Below are 19,910 nucleotides of genomic sequence, written 5' to 3' on the forward strand. Positions count from 1 at the left end.
TGTCAGTGTTTCATATTATCTATGTCTTCTCCATAGTATTTTTATACTTTTTTTTTGGAAAATGTGCTTGGCTTTTATTATAGGCACATGGATAAAGCTCTGAGTTTTAATTCAGGACTAATTGGATGCTAGTGGTATTTCTAACTTTATAAAATAGGTAAAGGAAGGTTTGTTATTTGATGATTTATTTAAAACCTAACCCAGATGTCACGGCCTGTGCCTATAGTCCCAGCTATTTGGGAGGCTGAGGCTGGAGAATTGCTTGAGCTCCGAAGCTCCAGGTCAGCTTAGGCAACATAATAAGATCCTGTCTCAAACAACAACAATAACAAACCCAAAAAACTTTTCTTTTCTGGATATAGGAAGAGTGTGAATAAAAGGAGAAAAGTAAATAAATAAATATAACTAAAAGTGTATTCATTATGAATAAATATTTTCTATCAAAATGTCTTATGTCATCTTGTGAGCCTTCTCTATTTTTCCTTTGGCATTTTATAAATATCCCATGTCCCAGTGGCTCAGGAGGTGGAGGCATGAGGATTGCAAGTGTGAGACTGGCCTGAAGAACTTAGTGAGACCCTATCTCAAGAAAAAAAAAAAAAAAAAAAAAAAAAAAAAAAAAAAGGCGGCTGGGGATGTGGCTCAGTGGTTAAGCATGCCTGGGTTCAATCCCTGGTACAAAAAAAAATTCATGTCCTCTCATAGTTTACCAAACTTTTATTAAGAACTACATTGTTTCTGGGTTTAGCTATGGCATGGAAAATATAGAATGTTGACACCTTTTACCTGATGAATGTTGTGGAAATGTTCAATGCAAAGTTCTTATACTTCAGAAAAGTCACTAAAAACTAATATTTTACTCTTTTTTTTTTCTTTGAAGGATGTGGTAACTGGACTTAGTCCCCTGCTCTTCAGGAAGCTCAGTAATCCTGACATCTTTTCATCTACTGGAAAAGCTAAACTTCAGCGACAACTTAGTCAGGATGACTGTAAGTTGCGGAGAGGAAGTCTGGCCAGTTCTCTGTCAGGTAAATACCTGATTTTGTTTAAAGGTGGGAGACTGGGGGTGTCATTGAGTGGTAGAGAGCATCTTTCCTTGTGTGAGATCCTGGGTTAATCCCAACAACAACAACAACAACAACAACAACAACAACAACAACAAAAGAAAACAAACAACAAATAACAACAACCACAAAACAAAAAGAAATGTGGGACTGTATTGTTAATATTTAAAGTTGTATCAACTGACGCAGCATCTTTTTAAAAAAATTCTTTTTAGTTATAGATGGACACAATAGTTTATTTATTTTTATGTGGTGCTGAGGATCAAACCCAGTACCTCCCATGTGGCTAGGCAAGCATGCTACCACTGAGCTAGGACTCCAGCCTCCTCAGCATCTTTTGTGAAAATTTTTAATTTGTTCTAATTGATTTTACATGACAGTAGAATGCATTTTGACACATTGTACACAAAGGGAGCATAACTTCTCATTCGTCTGGCTACGTACGTGGTGCTGAGTCATACTAGTAGAGTAATCAGACATGTATGTATATAGGGTAATAATGTCTGTCTCATTCTACTGTCCTTCTCATCCCCACTACTCCAACTGTCCCCTCACTCCCCTCCACATAACCCAAAGTTCCTTCATTTTTCCCTCCTCACCCCCCACTATGGATCAGCATCTACTTTTCAGAGAAAACATTCAGCCTTTGGTTATTTGGGATTGGCTTATTTCACTTAGCATGATTTTTCTCCAGTTACATCCATTTACCTGCAAGTGCCATAATTTCATTCTTCTTTAAAGTTGAGTATTTTGTATATGTACCACATTTTCTTTATCCACTCATCTGTTGAAGGTCATCTAGGTTGGTTCCATAGTTTTGCCATTTTGAATTGAGCTGCTGTAAACATGGATGTGGCTGTATCACTATAGTATACTGATTTGAAATCCTTTGGTTATATACCAAGAAGTGGGATAGCTGAGCCAAAAGGTGGTTCCATTCCAAATATTCTAAGGAATCTTCATACTGCTTTATATAGTGGTTGCACCAATCTGCAGTCCCGCTAACAATGTATGAGTATGCCTTTTCCCCCACATCCTCGCCAACACTTATTGTTTGTATTCTTGATAATTGCCATTCTGACTGTAGTGAGATGAATTCTTAGTTTTGATTTGCATTTCTCCAATTACAACAGTTGATAAACATTTTTTTCATTTGTTTGTTGATCATTTGTATTTCTTCTGTGAAGTGTCTGTTCAGTTCCTTAGCCTATTTATTGATTTATGTTTTTTTTTTTTTTTTGCAGATGGACATAGTATCATTTATTTATTTATTTATTTATTTATTTATTTATTTAATGTGATGCTGAGGATCAAACCCAGTGCCTCACAAACCAGGCAGGTTCTCCACCACTGAGCTGCAACCCCAGCCCCTCGTGTTAAGTTTTTTGAGATCTTTATATATGCTGGAGGTTAGAGCTGTATCTGAGGTGTGGGGTAAAGATTTTCTCCCATTCTGTAGGCTCTCTCTTCACATTATTGATTATTTCCTTTGCTGAGAAGAAGCTTTTCAGTTTGAATCCATCCCATTTATTGATTCTTAATTTTATTTTGTGTGCTTTAGGCTGACTCAGCATCTTGACAGTCTCTTTGCTAGTCTTGTAGTCTTGTATGGAACACTCTTAGTTAGGTAAGGCTGTTTTCTCTTCTTATATCTTCTTCTTGGACTCTAAATGCTAACCACCTGAACTGATAGATATTTCTTGGATAACTGGTGCTTCTGGCTACATTCCCCCTCGATCTGATTTCCCTCTCCTCCTATTTTGTAGATTTCACATCCTTTCCTCCTTTTGATTCTTTTTCTCTTCATTCCCCAAACCTAAATCCATAGGCTTCCCAATATCTTCCAATGAAAAGGCAATTTAAAAATTCAAGGGAAATATTATACAAAGAAGTGTTGGTGTAAAGAGAAGGCAATTAAGATGCAACATGATTTTAGTCAATTAATAGAGTATGAAAAAAAGAGTATATACTTTGACCATAGCTAAAAATGTTGGTTAAATAGAGAAGAAATATAATCCTATCATACTCCTTTGTTTAATGGTAAAAATTTTCAGTTTTTCTTTTAGTTCCTTTCAGGGTTATTCCTTTCTTATCTTCTCATTCTTGTACTGAAATTTTTACTTTGCCAGTTATGTATTTAATCACATATAGACAATTCTTATTTGCTGTTCTATAGAATTCTGTTCATCTTTTAGAGATGCAATTATCTTCTAATTGTCCATGAGTGAATAGATTTTTTTAATTAGATTTTTAAAAGTTTAAAAAAATTATTAGATGCATTTTGACACATTGTACACAAATGGATTAAGTCTTTTTCCTTTGAGCACCTAACAACCAGAATCCAGTCTTTTAATCTGAAATACTAAATCGTGTTTATCCTGTGAGGTAATTATATGACTACTAGGTGATATATTGTGGAAATGTAGTTGGGTTTGACTGTTCTGTCTATAGAATTTGCATGTAATCTGATTTCAGCATTGTGTCTTGCTTTATGCCTTCTTAAGTATTATTCATAATAAGTTATAGCTTGTACCTTTCCAGTTTCATTGGTTCTGATCCACATATTTGGTTTAGGTTCTTCTCCCCAAAAGAAAACAAAATATGAAAACAAACTAAAACAATCACTCCTTCAAATTTTGTTTTTTATATGTATTTTATTTGTTTTTATATTTTATTTGTTTATAAAATTGTTTGTTTTGTTTTGGGTGAGAGGTGGTACCGGGGATTGAACCCAGGGCCTCGTGTGTGCTACACATGTGAGCTATGCCCACAGCCGTTTTTAAAAATATTTTCACCTCTAAATAGTCAGTCTCTGTTTGTTTTGTTATGGCCTGGAGGACCAAAGATAAAAGCATGTGCTCACTCTGCTACATTTTTTTATTTTTTACTTTTTGGTGCTGGGGATAGAACCCAGGTCCTCATTATGCTAAGCATGTACTTTTCCATTGAGCTACACCCTCAACCCTCACTCTATTATCTTTAATTGGGAGTGTTTTATGCAATAGCTTTTTGAATTATTCTAGGAATAGTAATTAGGATTTTTAAAAGATTTGTGTGTGTGTGTGTGTGTGTGTTATTTGTTTTACTAAAGGGCTAGTTTCTATTTATACATAATATTTCCTCATTTTATGTTGTTTATTTTCCTCAAATTCTTGGCAGTTGGGGCTTAGTGGTAGAGCACTTGCCTAACATGTGAGGCACTGGGTTCTATCCTCAGCACCACATTAAAAAAAAAAAATAAAGTTATTATATAAAAAAATTCTTGTCAGTTATGCTTCATGTTCTTACTGGTGTGTACTCAAGTTGGGCTTTTAAGTTGTATGAACCTTTTTACCAAGCAGGCTCTTACTTTGAAGAGGGATATGATACTAACCTTTTCTGTGTGGGTAGGATGAATCAACAAGCTCTTTTTCCTTTAGAATACATAGGTGAAAAGTAGGCAGGTTGTTTATTGGATTGTGTAAGATTTGCAAAATGAAGTAAAGAAGGCAGGTATGCAGGCTTTACTAGGCTTGTGAAAATTTTAGTTTTTGATGTTGGGGATTGAACCCAGGTCTTGTGCATACCAGGCAAGTGCTGTACCACTAAGCTATGCCCAGTCCTAATATTATGATTTTTGTGAGAATTTTATGGAAAGGCTTCCCAGTAAAGGGTACACTTGAAAAGAGACTTGAAAGATAGCTAGATTTAAAAAAAATATATATAACATTTTTCTGATTAAAAAGTTAAACAGACTCATTGTAAAAAAAATTGAGTATAAAAACATTGATAATGGCAAAGTGAAATCCTTAATCTTTCTTCCACATCTTAGTTGTTTATGTTCACTTTCACTAAATTGCTGTCCAAATGAGTTATTTCATATTTTGTTTGCAGCAAAAATAAGAAAACTCTAAATAACTAGGATTTTGCTGGCACAGGAAGAGTTAAGTGAATTAGGTGGTTAAGATTAAGCTAATTGAAAGTACAAGGCATAATGCTGAAGTTGGGCGAGTGAATGGGTGTGAAAGAGAGTGGAAGGAGATGAGACCAGGAAGTTAATCTTGATCTATGGGGGTCTTTTAAAATGTTAAAATGTTTGACTTAATTCTTTAAACAGTAGTTTAAATGGAAATTTTTAGGGAAGGAAATGACACCACTACATTTATTTTGGTTAAACTAGCAGCAGTGCAAAGAGTGTTGTGAAGAAAGTGGGAAAGTGGGGCTTGCCCCTTAGCTGGAAAGTTACTGTGTTCTAGACACTTAGTCTTTTTTGTTGTTGTTGTTTTATAGACACTTAGTCTTTACAGGTGACTTTCATTAATTTTGAATGAGATTAAGGCAGTCAGTAAATCTGGATTGAACACATGGCGTCTTCTAAGAGCAGTATAGATTGTTTGCCTTCTGAATCCTAAGGGCCAGACTTGTTCAGGAGAATTTGTCTGCACCACTCAGGTTGCACTGAGTTGGTGAGAAACCAAGTAGGTTGGAAGGGGTTGGAAAACTCCCATACTGATGGTGGGTGTCAAGGTGGGAGGTTTGCACGGTGTTGAATATTGAAAATAGTTCATTTCAGTGTCCTGCTTGCAATTCTCATCACCACCAAGACATTTGGAAATTTTAATGTACTGTAGATTATAAAATGGATAAGGAAGATCTTATCTTGTATTAATGTGATTTTATCCATTTGACATCATTGCACCTGTGTTTTTTCACTCATTTATCAATAAATAATTACATATATATTTTTTGGCCCTTGTGTTTGAAGGTAAGCAGCTGCTCCCTTTGTCCAGTAGTGTACACAGCAGTGTGGGACAGGTGACTTGGCAATCTTCAGGAGAAGCATCTAACCTGGTTCGAATGAGAAATCAGTCCCTAGGACAGTCTGCACCTTCTCTTACTGCTGGCTTGGTAAGTGGTAGTAAAATGTTGGCTTCCTTTGGGAACAAATGCTTGATCCTCATTTGTCATTGCCACATAAGTTACTTGTGGAACTTCTCCTTTCCCCAACTTTTTATTTTGAAAAATTCAAACTTACAGAAAAATTGAACAAATGATACAGTGAACACTCAAATAAACCTTTACCTGGATTGACCAGTTGTAAACATTTTGCCCTTTTGTTTTATCTGTATGTTTAATTTTTTCCTGAAACATTTCAGAGCAAGTCAGACATTGTTATATGGTATCCTTAAGTATTTTTCCCTAAGATGAAGGACAGTCTCCTAAATTACTATAGTATGTTATCAGAAAGTTTAACACGAGTTTAATAATAGTATCTAATATAAAAATCATATTCAGATTTCCCAATCTGGTCCCAACTTGTCTATGAAAGCCCTACCCCCTCTTGTTTAGTCTTTGGAACTTAAAAAAATAAATGATGGGATTGCACTCTCATAAAGTCTAAGGATAGTTCTAGGCATCTGCATTTTCCTTAAAACTATTATAACTAATTCTATAACACCCCTTTTAGAACTGTTGCCACCTAGGTAAAGTTGAGTGTTTGATTTTAATGTTGTGTGTCATGAAGGAATTCCTAGACTAAAGTTGTTGGAGTCCTACCCAAGGCCATGTGAAGTAGAGTACAGTAGTCCTTAGTATTTGTGGAGGGTTAGTTCCAGGAACCCCTCAAATACCAGAATCTACAGATTCTGAAGTTTCTTATATACAGTGACACAGTAGTTACATATAATTTATGTATAGCCTCCATATACTTTAAATCGTTTCTGGATTACTCATCTTTTATACAATGTAAATGTTACATAGACGATTGTTGTATTGTATTATAAACATGTTTTAAAGGATAAAAATAAATAGATAGGGAACTACATGATATCTGGAAGGGTCCTGAGTGCAGGAGCTTCCTGCCCTGTGAGTTGGTGCATGCCATCTTCCTGGTATGTGGATGAATTCCCCTTCCTATAAACCAAGCTTCCATGTGCTTAGCTTTCCAGGAGCACTCTAAACCCTGTTCCTTGGCTTCTCATGGAGATTTCATTGTATATGCATGACTGAAGCATAGACAACTGTTTAGAAATGTGATTGAACACAAAAGGCATTGCCTAATGCTAATAGGCTGAGTGGGGAAACCCACAAGCAAGGCTAGTCTGTTTACATTCTTCTTGGCCTCTCTGTGCAGCATTCCTTCTTCTTAGGTATGAGACCAGACTCCTTCTGAAATGAGGGTCTTGCACTCTCAGATAAGATAAGACAGAGAATTTCTTCCAAGATAGAAAGGTGTATGTGTGTGTGGGGGGGGTGGGGTGTAGTTTCTGTGTCCTGCCTTGGGGAAGAGAAATTCTAGTTTCTATGGACAACTTTGGGGTGGGGGGGAGAGGATGTGAAAGAAGGGCAGGAGAAGGTCAGCTTTTGCTTTCTGAGGCCCAAAAGTGTTCCAACATTATAACAAAAGACTATTTTTCACCTTTATCACTCTGAAGCTGTTCTGAAACTGCTTCAGGAACTAAGGACACAAAGCCAAATATTTTTACTTTACTGTTTTAGTCACTTAGAAAATAACAGGGCTATGTGAATTGTGAGTTAGGTAACATGGGACAAAACCTTCCATCTATCTATCTATCTATCTGTCTCTCTATCTATCTATCTATCTATCTATCTATCTATCTATCTATCTATCTATCTATCTATCTATACACACACACACACACACACACACACACACACACATATACCGTAATATCAGAAGGTGAGATTTATATAAAATGAAATCAATCATTTTAGAGTGTACATGTTAATACATTTAGTACATTCACAGCTTTTGCAGCCACCACCTACATAAAGTTCTAAAACATTTCACTACTCCAGAAGAGAACTGTCTACCCATTAAGCAGTCATTCCTTATTCTACTCTTAATCCCAACCATGGCAACCACCAATCTACTTTCTGATTCTAGGAATTTACCCATTCTGAATATTCATATAAGTAATGTCCTACAATATGTTACCTTTTGGGTCCAACTTTTTTTTTTTTTTTTTTTGTTACTGGGGATTGGATCCAGAGGTATCTAACCACTGTGCCACATCCCCAGCCCTTTTTATCTTTTATTTTGAGACAGAGTCTCACTAAGTTGCTTAGGGCCTCTCTAAATTGCTGAGACTGGCTGCTAGTTTGCGATCCTTTGGCCTCAGCCTCCCTAGTTGCTAGTGACCTTATTCATTTATGTTTTTAAGATTTTTCTATATTATAGCACACATCAGTACTTTATTTCTCTTTATGGCTGAATAAGATTCCATTGTATGAATCTACAATAGTCCTCCCCTTGTCTGTACTTTGACTTTCCAAGTTTTAAGTTATCTGATGTCAATAGTAGTCCAAAAATAGGGAATTTCCAGAAATAAACAGTTCATAAGCATTAAATTACATACTGTTTCAAGTAGCTTGATGAAATCTTATACCATCCTGCTCTGTCCTGCCTGAAATGTGAGTCACCCCTTTGTCCAGCCGTATATTCTATCTGCCTGTTAGTCTCTTGGTAACCACGTTAGTTATCAAATCAATTGTTCTGGTGTTTTAGTGCTTCAAGTTACACTTATTTTACTTAATAATAGCTCCAAAATGCGAGAGCAGTGCTGTTGACAGTTTACACAGTATGTATCATTATTAGTTATTATTTTCATCTTACTGCCTAATTTACAAGTTAAGCTTTATCATAGGTATGTATATTGCTATGGTTTGGATGTGATTTGTGCCCTGTGGCTTTATGTATTAGAAGCTTTGTCCCCAGTGTGATGATGTAAGAGATGGTGGGACCTTTAAGAAGTGGAGCCTTGTTTTAGGTCTTTAGTTTAGGTCATTGTGGGTGCTGCTCTGGGAAAGGATATAGGCAGTTTTGTTGAGACTTTGTTAGAGGGTTGTTTAGTTCTTACCAAAAGAGTCTGGCCCCTCCTTTCTCTCTTGCTTCTTCCCTTGCCATGTGCTCCCACCATTGTAAAGCATGATGTGATGGAACCAAGCGGGGACCTTCACACAGGCTGAATTGATGAGAATGCTTATCTTAGCCTTTGAACCTCCAAAACTATGAGCCAAATAAATCTCATTTCTTCATACATTATTTAGCCTCAGGTATTTTATTTTAGCAGCAGAAAACTGACTAATAAAGATGTATAGGCAAAAACATAGTATGTACGATGTATTTGTACTAATCACAGTTTCAGGCATCTGTTGGAGGTCTTAGATCATACCTGTTGAGGATAAGGAGGAACTGCTGTACCACATTGTATTTACTCATTCATCAGTTGATGGACTTTTGGGTTGTATTGTGAATAGTACTGCTATGAACATTTGTGTATATATAGTTATTTTTTTGAGTATCTGCTTTTAATACTTTTGGGTATATACTTAAGAGTGGAATTGCTGGGTTATGTGGTAATTCTATGTTTAACTTTTTGACGACCCACCAAATTTTTGGTTTATTATACCATTTTACATTCCCACCAATAAAATATGAAGGTTCCAATTTCACTATAACCTTATCAAAACTTTTTCCCCTCCTCCTCCTTCTTTTTGTTCTTCTCCTCCCACTCCTTCCCCCCTCCTCCTTCTATTATAGCCATCCTAGTAGGTGTTGAGTTGGTTGCTCATTGTGGCTTATTATGTTTTTAATTTAATAATATTTTGAAACTTTGAGGTGACACATGGTATATGCTTTTAAAGGAAATAACAAAAATCCAAGATATTCCTTAGAACCTTTTCCATCATTCTTTTTGAAAAAAGTTATTATTTTAATTTACAGATGATTCCATCATTTTTTCCAATAATTTTAGTTGTCAATGGATTGTTTGACTTTTACACACACACACACACACACACACACACACACACAGAGCGCTGAGGATAAAGCCCAGGGCCTCACATATGCCAGGCAAGTGCCTCTACCACTGAGCTACAACTCTAACCCCAATTTCATCATTCTTAACTTTTATTTTTTACTTAATTTTCACATGATTTCAGAGGAAAACCCCACAGATATTTGTTTCACCTATTTAAGTATTACAAAGAGATTACAGACTCACCTACTTCCCCTTTCATTCTTAACTTTCTTAAATTGTGACTTTGTATTTTCTATTGAAAAAGTCTCTCTCTCTTTATGTGTGTGTGTGTGTGTGTATCTCTATATCTCTATTTCTTATCTCTGTCTCTTTTTTTTTTTTTTTTTTGTGGTGCTGGGGATCGAACCCAGGGCCTTGTGCTTGCAAGGTAAGCACTCTACCAACTGAGCTATCTCCCCAGCCCATCTCTGTTTCTCTGTATGAACTTTATTTAGACAAAATTTTTACATAGAATTTTGAGTGTTCAATTTGATGACTTTCGGCAGGTGTACACAGGTGTGTTACCACCACCATAATCATAATACAGATAGGGAATAATCATGGTATGGAATGAATGTTATCCCCCACACATTCTCTCATGTTGTTTGCTGTTCATTCTCTCTCTCCAACCCAGGCCTTTGCAACCAGAGATCTACTGTCACTGTGTTTTTGCCTTTTCCAGAATTTAATAGAAATGGAATCATATAGTATATAGTGTTTTGTGTATTACTTCTTTCACTTAGGATGATAGTTTTAAAAAATTATTTGTTCTAATTGGTTACACATGACAGCAGAATGCATTTCGACAAATGGATTGTACACGATGCAGGGTCACAACATTCATACAATCATATTATGTACATAGGGTAATAATGTCTGTCTCATTCCACCATCTTTCCCACCCCTATACCCTCTTCCCTCCCCTCGCTCCCCTCTGCCCAATCTGCCCAATCTAAAGTTCCTCCATTCTTCCCTTGCATACACCCGCTCCCATTATGGATCAGCATCCACATATCAGAGAAAACATTTGACCTTTGGTTTTTTTGGGATTGGCTTATTTCGCTTAGCATGATATTCTCCAACTCCATCCATTTACCTGCAAACACCATAATTTCATTCTTCTTTTAGGCTGAATAGTATTCCATATTGTATATATACCACAGTTTCTTTATTCATTCATTTATTGAAGGGCATCTAGGTTGGTTCCACAGTTTCACTGTTGTGAATTGAGCTGCTGTAACATTGATGTGGCTGTGTCACGGTAGTATGCTGCTTTTAAGTCATTTGGGTATAGACCGAGGAGTGGGATACCTGAGTCAAAAGGTGGTTGGTTCCATTCCAGGTTTTCTAAGGAATCTCTATACTGCTTTCTAGAGTGGTTATACCAGTTTGCAGTCCCACCAGTAATGTATGAGTGTTCCTTTTTCCCCACATCCTCGCCAACATTTATTGTTGTTTGTATTCTTGATAATTGCCATTCTAACAGGAGTGAGATGAAATCATACAGTAGTTTCGATTTGCATTTCTCTTATTGCTGGAGATGTTGAACATTTTTTCATATATTTGTTGATCAGTTGTATTTCTTCTGTGAAATGTCTGCTCAGTTTCTTAGCCCATTTGTTGATTGGGGAGTCCATTTATTGATCAGGTTTTTTTTTTTTTGGTGTTAAGTTTTCTGAGTTCTTTATATATGCTAGAGATAAGTGCTTTATCTGAGGTGCTTATGGTAAAGATTTTCTCCCATTCTGTAGGCTCTCTGTTCATGTCATTGTTTCTTTTGATGAGAAGAAGCATTATAGTTTGAATCTATCCCATTTATTGGTTCTTCTCCCCCCCCCCCCCATTTATTGATTCTTGATTTTATTTCTTGTGCTTCAGAAACCTTGTTAAGAAAGTCATGTCCTAAGCTGACATGATGAAGATTTTGGCCTACCTTTTCTTCTATTTGGTGCAGGGTCTCTGGTCTAATTCCTAGGTCCTTGATCTACTTTGAATTGAGTTTTGTGCAGCATGAGAGAAAGGGGTTTAATTTCATTTTGCTGCAGATGGTTTTCTCAGCACCATTTGTTGAGAGGCTATCTTTTCTCCAATGTATGTTTATGGTGCCTTTGTCTAGTATGAGATAACTATATTTAGTTGGGATTGTTTCTGTGTCTTCTAATCTGTTCCACTGGTCTTTATGCATATTTTGGTGCCAATACCAAGCCATTTTTGTTACTATAACTCTGTAGTATAATTTAAGTTCTGGTATTGTCATGCCTTCTGCTTCACTCTTCTTGCTAAGGATTGCTTTGGCTACTCTGGGTGTCTTATTTTTTCCAAATGAATTTAATGACTGCTTTTCTATTTCCATGAAGAACATCATTGGGATTTTAATTGTAATTGCAGTAAATCTGTATAATGCTTGTGGTAGTATGGCCATTTTGACAATATTAATTCTGCTGTTCCAAGAACATGGGAGATCTTTTCATCTTCTAAGGTCTTATTTATTTATTTTTTCTCTAGTGTTCTGTGTAGAGGTCTTTCACATCTCTTGTTAGTTTGATTCCCAAATATTTTATTTTATTTTTGGAGGCTGTTGTGAATGGGGTAGTTTTCCTAATTTCTCTTTCAGAGGATTCATCACTGATGTATAGAAATGCATTTGGGTGTTGATTTTATGTCCTTCTACTTTGCTGAATTCACTTATTAGTTCTAGAAATTTTCTGGTGGAATTTTTTGTCTCCTTTAAATACAGAATCATGTCATTGGCAAATAGTGATAGTTTGAATTCTTCTTTTCTTGTTCATAGGATAATACTTTTGAGATTCATCCACGTCATTCTGAGTATCACTAGGTTCCTAATCTTTATTGCTGGAAAGTGTTCCATTGGCACTCTTATTATAGCCATCCTAGTGAGTATTAATATGGTATCTCATTGTGGCTTTATTATCTATCTATTAAATATGCAAAAATTAATTGTATTTATCCATACTAAAAATGAAAAATTAGAAATTGAAATTTAAAAAGGAGTATTTTATATTTATAATATAGTTTAAAAATGCAAATTATTTAAAGGTAAATTTCAGAAGCCATTGGTATAATACCAGTACATTGAAAAACAAAATTACAGAGAAATTTAAAGAAGACTTAGGGCTGGGTGCAGTTTCTCTTGTGTTGGGCTAGCTCATATGCGGGGTAAGGGCGTGGAGTCAAGACCCCAGACTTCGGGAGTTGGATGGAAGCAGGCTTGTGGCGAGCAGCCTGCAGACTTGTTTATTGCGGAAATAGCTATACATTTTATAGATTTCTTGCCCAGTCACAATGTACCGCGGGGGATCAGACCACCATGTTCCTATATGGGTTCCCTTTGTAACACTGAGTCAACTTGGGGCAGTTGTTTACTTTCGTAGGTAAGAGAAGCGGAGCGCTCCTCCCTGCAAGTTTACACACTTGAGACATTCACTGCTGCCAGCCAAGAACTAGGATTTCTCCCAACAGCTGGGGATGTTGTTTAGTAGTTAAGTACCCCTGGGTTCAATCCACAGTACAAAAAAAAAAAGACCTAAGCAAATGGAGAGATATAATATGTTCATAGATTGGAAGACTCATATCATTAAGATGCAAATTCTCCCTACTGATCTATAGATTCAGTGCAATCCCAATCAAAACTCTCAAGTAGTCTTTTTCAGAAAATGACTAGTGATTTCAAATTTATTTTGAAGTACAAGGACCTACAATAACCAAACCAATATTAAGAAGAAGACCAAAGTTGGAGGACTACTCAACCTGATTTTATGACTTAGTATAAAGGTACAGTAATAAAGATAGTGTGGGTGCTAGGGTTGTGGCTCAGTGGTAGAGTGCTTGCCTAGCATGTGTGAGGCACTGGGTTCAATTCTCAGCACTCATGTAAAAAAATGAATTAAATGGAAGTCCATGAACAACTAAAACTATGTATGAAAATTTTTAAAAAAGATGTGTGATATTGCTATGAAGATAGATTTAAAGATGAATAGAATAGAAAGTCCAGAAATAGAAAAATGGACTAAGGTAAACAACAAATGGTATTGAAACAGTTCATATAAATAAAAATGAACCTTGATATTTGATATTTGAATACTCATGTTGTATTCACAAGTTAACTTAAATTGTTAATGGGACCAAGTGTAAGAGCTTAACCATGAAACGTGTAGATGGAAACATAGGAGATCTTTATGATTTTGAGTCAGGCAGAGAGGTTTCTTGAAACACAAAAAGCACAACCTATTCTTTTAGCTTTTAAGAAGAAAAAAATAGACTATCAGAAAAAATATTGTTCTCGAAGATTTATTTTTTAATGGGATAGGGACAAATTCAAGTGTGTCTACAAGGGGTTGGAATAGGAAGTATTGTGCTACATTATTAAACTTTTAAAGAGATATTAACAGGTTTTGTTTAAATTTGGATTTTATAAATACAATTGTGTTAATCAGTCTTCCAGTGCTGTGAAATGATACCTGAGAGAATTAACTTAGAGGGGGAGAATTTGTTTTGGCTTATAGTTTCAGAGGTTTCAGTCCATGGTTTGCCAGTTTCATTGGTTTTATAAAGGCCTGTGGTGAGACAGAAACAATTTTGTGGTGGAGGAAAACTGCTCACCTTATGGCAGCCTGCAGCATGGGGTGGGGGTGGCTGGGATGAGGGAGGAAGGGTTCAGGCATAAAATAGGCCCTTCAAAAAAGTACCTCCTGTGGCCTCTTCCACTTAGGGCCACCTCCTAAAGTTTCCACTGGCTTCCCAGTAGTGCCATCAGCTGGGGACCAAGCCTTCAACACATGAGTCTTTAGGGGACATTCTTGATCCAAACTGTAACAAGCTACCTTCTATCTTTGGAGCTAGAGGTCTGGGAGTCATGATGAATGATATTTCCATCAACCTCTCTGGTCCTACCCATTCATTTATACTTTTTTCATCCTTACTCAAGAAAGTATGTTTGAATGAGATCATTGTGAATGCCTGCTACTTTATGAATACAAATTTAGGCTGTTTGCCTGTGTTCTGAATCCTTACTGCTGCTACTTAGCAACATGGCCCTGGACGAGAACTCTTTAAGCCTCTGTTTTCTCATTCTTTTTTTTTTTTTGCCACTGAGCTACATCCCTAATCTTTTTAATTTTTTATTTTGAGACAAGGTCTCACTAAGTTGCTTAGGGCTTCTCTGAATTGCTGAGGCTGGCCTTCAACTTGTGTGTGCTCTTCTTGCCTCAGCCTCCCAAATTGCTGGGATTACAGGTATGCACCACCATACCCAACCGTTTTCTCATCTTTAAAATCAAAATAGTTATAAGACTTTCCTCATGGAGTTGTTAGGATGAAATAATACAATCCATATAAAATAATATAATGCTAGGTTTGTAGTAAGTATGAACGAGATGCCTCCTCTTCCCTGCTTGCCTGTGTACTTTTAATAGTATCTGTGGTGCAGTAAGAAATAGATTCTTGTTTTTTTCTTGATTCCTGACAGAGCTTCTAAAATCCTTAGAGTTTCCTGATTAGCTGTGTTGATAGGAATATCTTTTGTTATTCATAACAAGCTCTATTGAGCCATTCCTGAATTTATGCTAATAAAGTGACTCTTGCTGGGCTACTAGATAGCTTAGGAGGGCTGGTTGATAGAGGAACCAACCATGTGATTACAACTTCAGAACTTTCAGGCATCCCACAGAGAGGGGAGATGGGCTATGAATCAAATGAATCACCAATGGTAATGATTTAATCATGCCAACATAATGAAATCTCCATGAAAACCTCTAAATGGTGGAGTTCCAAGAGCTTCCAGGATGATTAACACGAGATGCTAGTAGAAGTGGTTGACACAGAAAGGTCATGGAAGCCTCTTTCCCCTTAGCCTGCTTGTTGTTCTATATATCTCTTTCATTTGAGTGTTCTGAGTTATATCCTTTATAATAAATTGATAATATTTTCCCAAGTTGTGAGCTGTTCAAGTAAGCTTTCAAACCCAAAGAAGGGATTATGGAAATGCCCGTCTTATAGCCAGTGGTTGAGAAGTACTGGTGATAATTTGGCACTTGGAAATAGTGTCTGAAGTGAGGATAGTCTTGTGAGACTTAGTCTTTAGCTTGTGAGGTCGGTACCAACTTCACAGAGGTAGTAGTGTCAGAATTCATTTGAATTGTAGAATACCCAGTTGGTGTATAGGGAATTGAAGAATTGATTGGTGTGAAAAAAAATACCCATTCACATTTGATGTGGAAAGTGTTGTGGCTTATAGTAGTACAGAATTGCAATTACTTGATCTTATACTAATGGGAAACTGTTAGACTGGATAAAAGAGAATCTTAAAAATAATGAATTCCTGTTTTTTTTTTTTTTTCATATTTTTTATTGGTACATATATATATAGTTGTACTTAATGGTGGGGTTTATTGTTAACATATTTGCACATGCATGCGATATAAGAGTATGATTTGGCCAGTGTCATTCCCCAGTATTTCCCCTATCCCTCTACTTCTTCCTACCCTGGGCCCTTTCCTCTCTTCTATTGATCTCTCTTCTGTTTTCAGGGGACCTTCTCCCTGCTCCTTTCTTTTCCTTTTTCCTCTCTAACTTCCACATATGAAAGCAACCATACAACCTTTGACCTTCTGAGTTTGGCTTATTTCCCCTTAACATAATGTTCTCAAGTTCCATCTGTTTTCCTGCAAATGACATCATTTCATTTTTCTTTAAGGCTGAATGCAACTCTATTGTGAATATATACCACATTTTCTTTATCCATTTATCCACTGATGGACACCTGGGTTGGTTCCATAGTTTGGACTATATACATGGGTATGCATGTATCTCTACAGCATGATGACATTAATTCCTTAAGATAAATACTAAGTGATATAGCTGGGTTATGTGGTGATTCCTTTCCCAGTCTTTTGAGGAATCTCCATACTATGAATTCCAGTTTTCTGCTTTGAAGAGTAGATCATGACACATCTAACTGAAATAGGGATTACAGGAAAAGGAGCAGGTTTTGAGGAAATAAATAATGAGATTGATTCTCAGCATGTTGATGACATGTTATTATGGTTTGGATATGTGGTGCCCTCCAGAAGCTCCTGTTAATACAGGAGTACTCAGAGGTAAATAATTAGATTATGGGAGCTATAACCTCATCAGTGAATTAGTTCACTTGATGGATTAATAATTTTAAAATCTTACTGTACTGGGTGGAACTATAGGCAGGTGGGGCATGACTAGAAAAGGTGGGTCACTGGTGGTGTGCCCTTTGGGATTATATCTTGTCCCCCTGTCTCCTTTCTTTCTTTTTTAACTGCAATGAACTGAGTAGTTTTCTTCCACCATTCCCTTCTGCCATGATGTTCTGCCTCACCTCAGGCCCAGAGCAATGGAATTAGTTGACCATGGATTGAGACCTCTGAAACTATGAACCAAAATAAACTTTTCCTCCTCTAAGTTGTTCTTGTCAGGTATTTGGTCTCAGCAATGAAAGGCTGACTAACACACGTCATCTGATGTAGATATTCTTTAAAAAAGTAATTTAGAGTTGAGGGTATAGCTTAGAGGTAGAGTGCCTGCTAAGCATGCATGAGGCCCTGAGTTTGGTTGGCAGCAACACACACACACACGCAGTTTATTGAGATGAAATCCATACATGAAATTAACCAATTTAAAGTGAATAATTCAGTGGTGTATTAGTTAACTTCATGTCACTATAATGGCACAGGCATTATTTTACTATAAAGTAAATAAAGGTTATTTTGTCACATGGTTCTGGAGATTCAAGTTCATGATTATGTAGCTCCATTGATTTGGGCCTATGAAGAGGCCTGTGAATGGAAATGGAAGGAACATGTGTTGTAATGAGGGGTCACATTTTGAGCCAAAAGCAAACCGAAGATTTCATTCTTCACCTAGTCCCTGGGAACCACCAATCATTATTTTATCTCTATGGATTTATATCTCCTGAATATTTCATATAAAGAGTATCATAATACGACATATGACCTTTTGTGTCTGGCTTATTTTGCTTAGCATAATGTGTGGATGTGCAAATACATTCTAGCATGTAGTGATACTTCATTACTTTTTGTGGTTGAATAATATCCCACTGAATGTGTTCTATATAACTTGTTGATCTATATATGGATATTTGGCCTATTTTTGCCTTTTAATACTGTGAATAGTGCTATTATGAACACGCACACATATTTGAGTAACATTTTTCAGTTCTTTTGGGAATGTTTGTAGGGGTAGAATTGTGGGATCATATGGTGATCTAACTTCTTGAGCAGTTAGTAAACTGTTTTTCGTAATGATTTACCATTTATGGTCTTACCAGTTATGTTTGAGTGTTCCAATTTCTCTAAATCTTTGTCAAAATATATATTCACTCCTGCCTTTTATTATTATTATTATTATTATTAATTTATTTATTTTTGCAGTGTGGATATTGAACCCAGAGCCTTGTGCTTTCTGGGCAAATGCTCTACCACTGAGCTGTACCCCCAGCCCTTGCTTATTCCATTTCAAATAATAATTATTTTTTATTATATGGTGGGTATGAAGTGACACCTCATTGTGGTTTTGCTATGTCTCTCCTTAATGACTAATGATATTGAGCATTTTGTTTCGTACTGGGGATTGAACCCAGGGGTGCTTGACCACTGAGTCACATCCCTAGCCCTTTTTTGTATTTTTTTTTAAGAGACAGGGTCTCACTAAGCAGAGGCTGACTTTGAACTTGTGTTCCTCCCGCCTCAGCCTCATGAGCTGCTGGGATTACAGGCATGTACCACTGTGCCCCTGACTTGAGCATCTTTTTCTGCCATTTATATATCTTCTTTGGAGAAAGGTGTATTTTGCCTCTTTAAAAAAAAATTGTTACTTTTTTTTGTCATTAAGTTTTAAGAGTTCTTCACAGTATTCTGGATACTAGACCAATCAAATATATGATTTGCAAATATTTTATCCCATTCTGTATGTTTTCTTCATTTTATTGATAGCCCTTTGGTACATATAAATTTTTAATTTATATCAAGTTGTCTTATATATCAAGTTTTCTTATATATCACATTTTTTCTTTTATTGCTTGTGTCTTTGGTGATGAATCAGAAATCCATTGCAGATCCAAAATCATGAAGATTTGCCTATGTTTTCTTCTTTGTGTTTTATGGTTTTAATTCTTATATTTATTTTACTGTTGCACTTTGAGTCAGTTTACATATGGTGTGAGGTAGAGGGTCCAGCTTCATCCTTTTGCATAGCTACTTGTTAGATATCCTTTTAAGAGTTAGAAACAGTAAAAGAGGACAGTTGAGAACTATAGATATGTCTGGAAGCTGTGAACTAGGTTGCCATACAAGAGAGTGTAAAGAAAGAACAGGAATACAGGGGAGCATGAAATTTATGTGTTAAAGGGCAAATAGTATCAGTTAGTGAAGAATCCAACTTAGTAAGAATTGGGAGTTTAGATATAATTCATGCACTACCTATTAACTTGAGAATTATTTTCCTTTCTACTCTTGGTTATTCTTTTTGTTAAGAGGAACATGTTTCTAATGCCACCTAGTGTCTTTTCCAGGGTATATGAATAATGTTTCATAAGAGGTTTTAAAACAAAAATTGGGAGATTTAATGAGATTTGGATAGCATATTAATAGTCTAGCTTACTTTGAGAAGCATCCCCCCCTTTTTTTTCCTGGCAATATCAGAATTCAAGCCCAGGACTTTGTGCATGCCAGGCAAGCACTCTACCACTGAGCAATAACTTCAGCTCAGGCATCCTTTCTCAAAAAGCAAAGGAACCATTTTATCTGAACAGATTTGGAGCCGAATTTTACCTTGGATTGTTAAATATTTTTATCTATTCTGTGATGATTTGTAAAGAATTTAAGGCATATCATCCTAATATAGTGACCTCTATATTTTCTAAAGAAAATTAAAATTAAAAAAAAATTAAAGAACAGTTGGTTGTCTAATTGATATCTTAGTTCATTTTGTGTTGCTATAATAGAATACCTGATTGGGTAATTTATAAAAAGTAGAAATT

The 19,910-nt window shown here is 36.1% G+C and overlaps 1 protein-coding gene across 6 annotated transcripts in view; it reads left to right on the forward strand.

Moving 5' to 3' along the window:
- The window catches only part of MAST2 (microtubule associated serine/threonine kinase 2), a 265,812-nt gene that overhangs the window by 42,339 nt on the left and 203,563 nt on the right, over positions 1-19,910 (forward strand). For all 6 annotated transcript variants that reach the window (XM_079115708.1, XM_079115709.1, XM_079115702.1 and 3 more), the window contains exons 2-3: positions 881-1,028; positions 5,809-5,951. In XM_079115708.1, coding sequence (XP_078971834.1) covers positions 881-1,028; positions 5,809-5,951 — 291 coding nt within the window. The remainder of the gene's footprint in view (positions 1-880; positions 1,029-5,808; positions 5,952-19,910) is intronic.

Source organism: Sciurus vulgaris, assembly GCF_902686455.1.
Source record: "Sciurus vulgaris genome assembly, chromosome: 1".
In the NCBI taxonomy this organism is placed as follows: domain Eukaryota; kingdom Metazoa; phylum Chordata; class Mammalia; order Rodentia; family Sciuridae; genus Sciurus; species Sciurus vulgaris.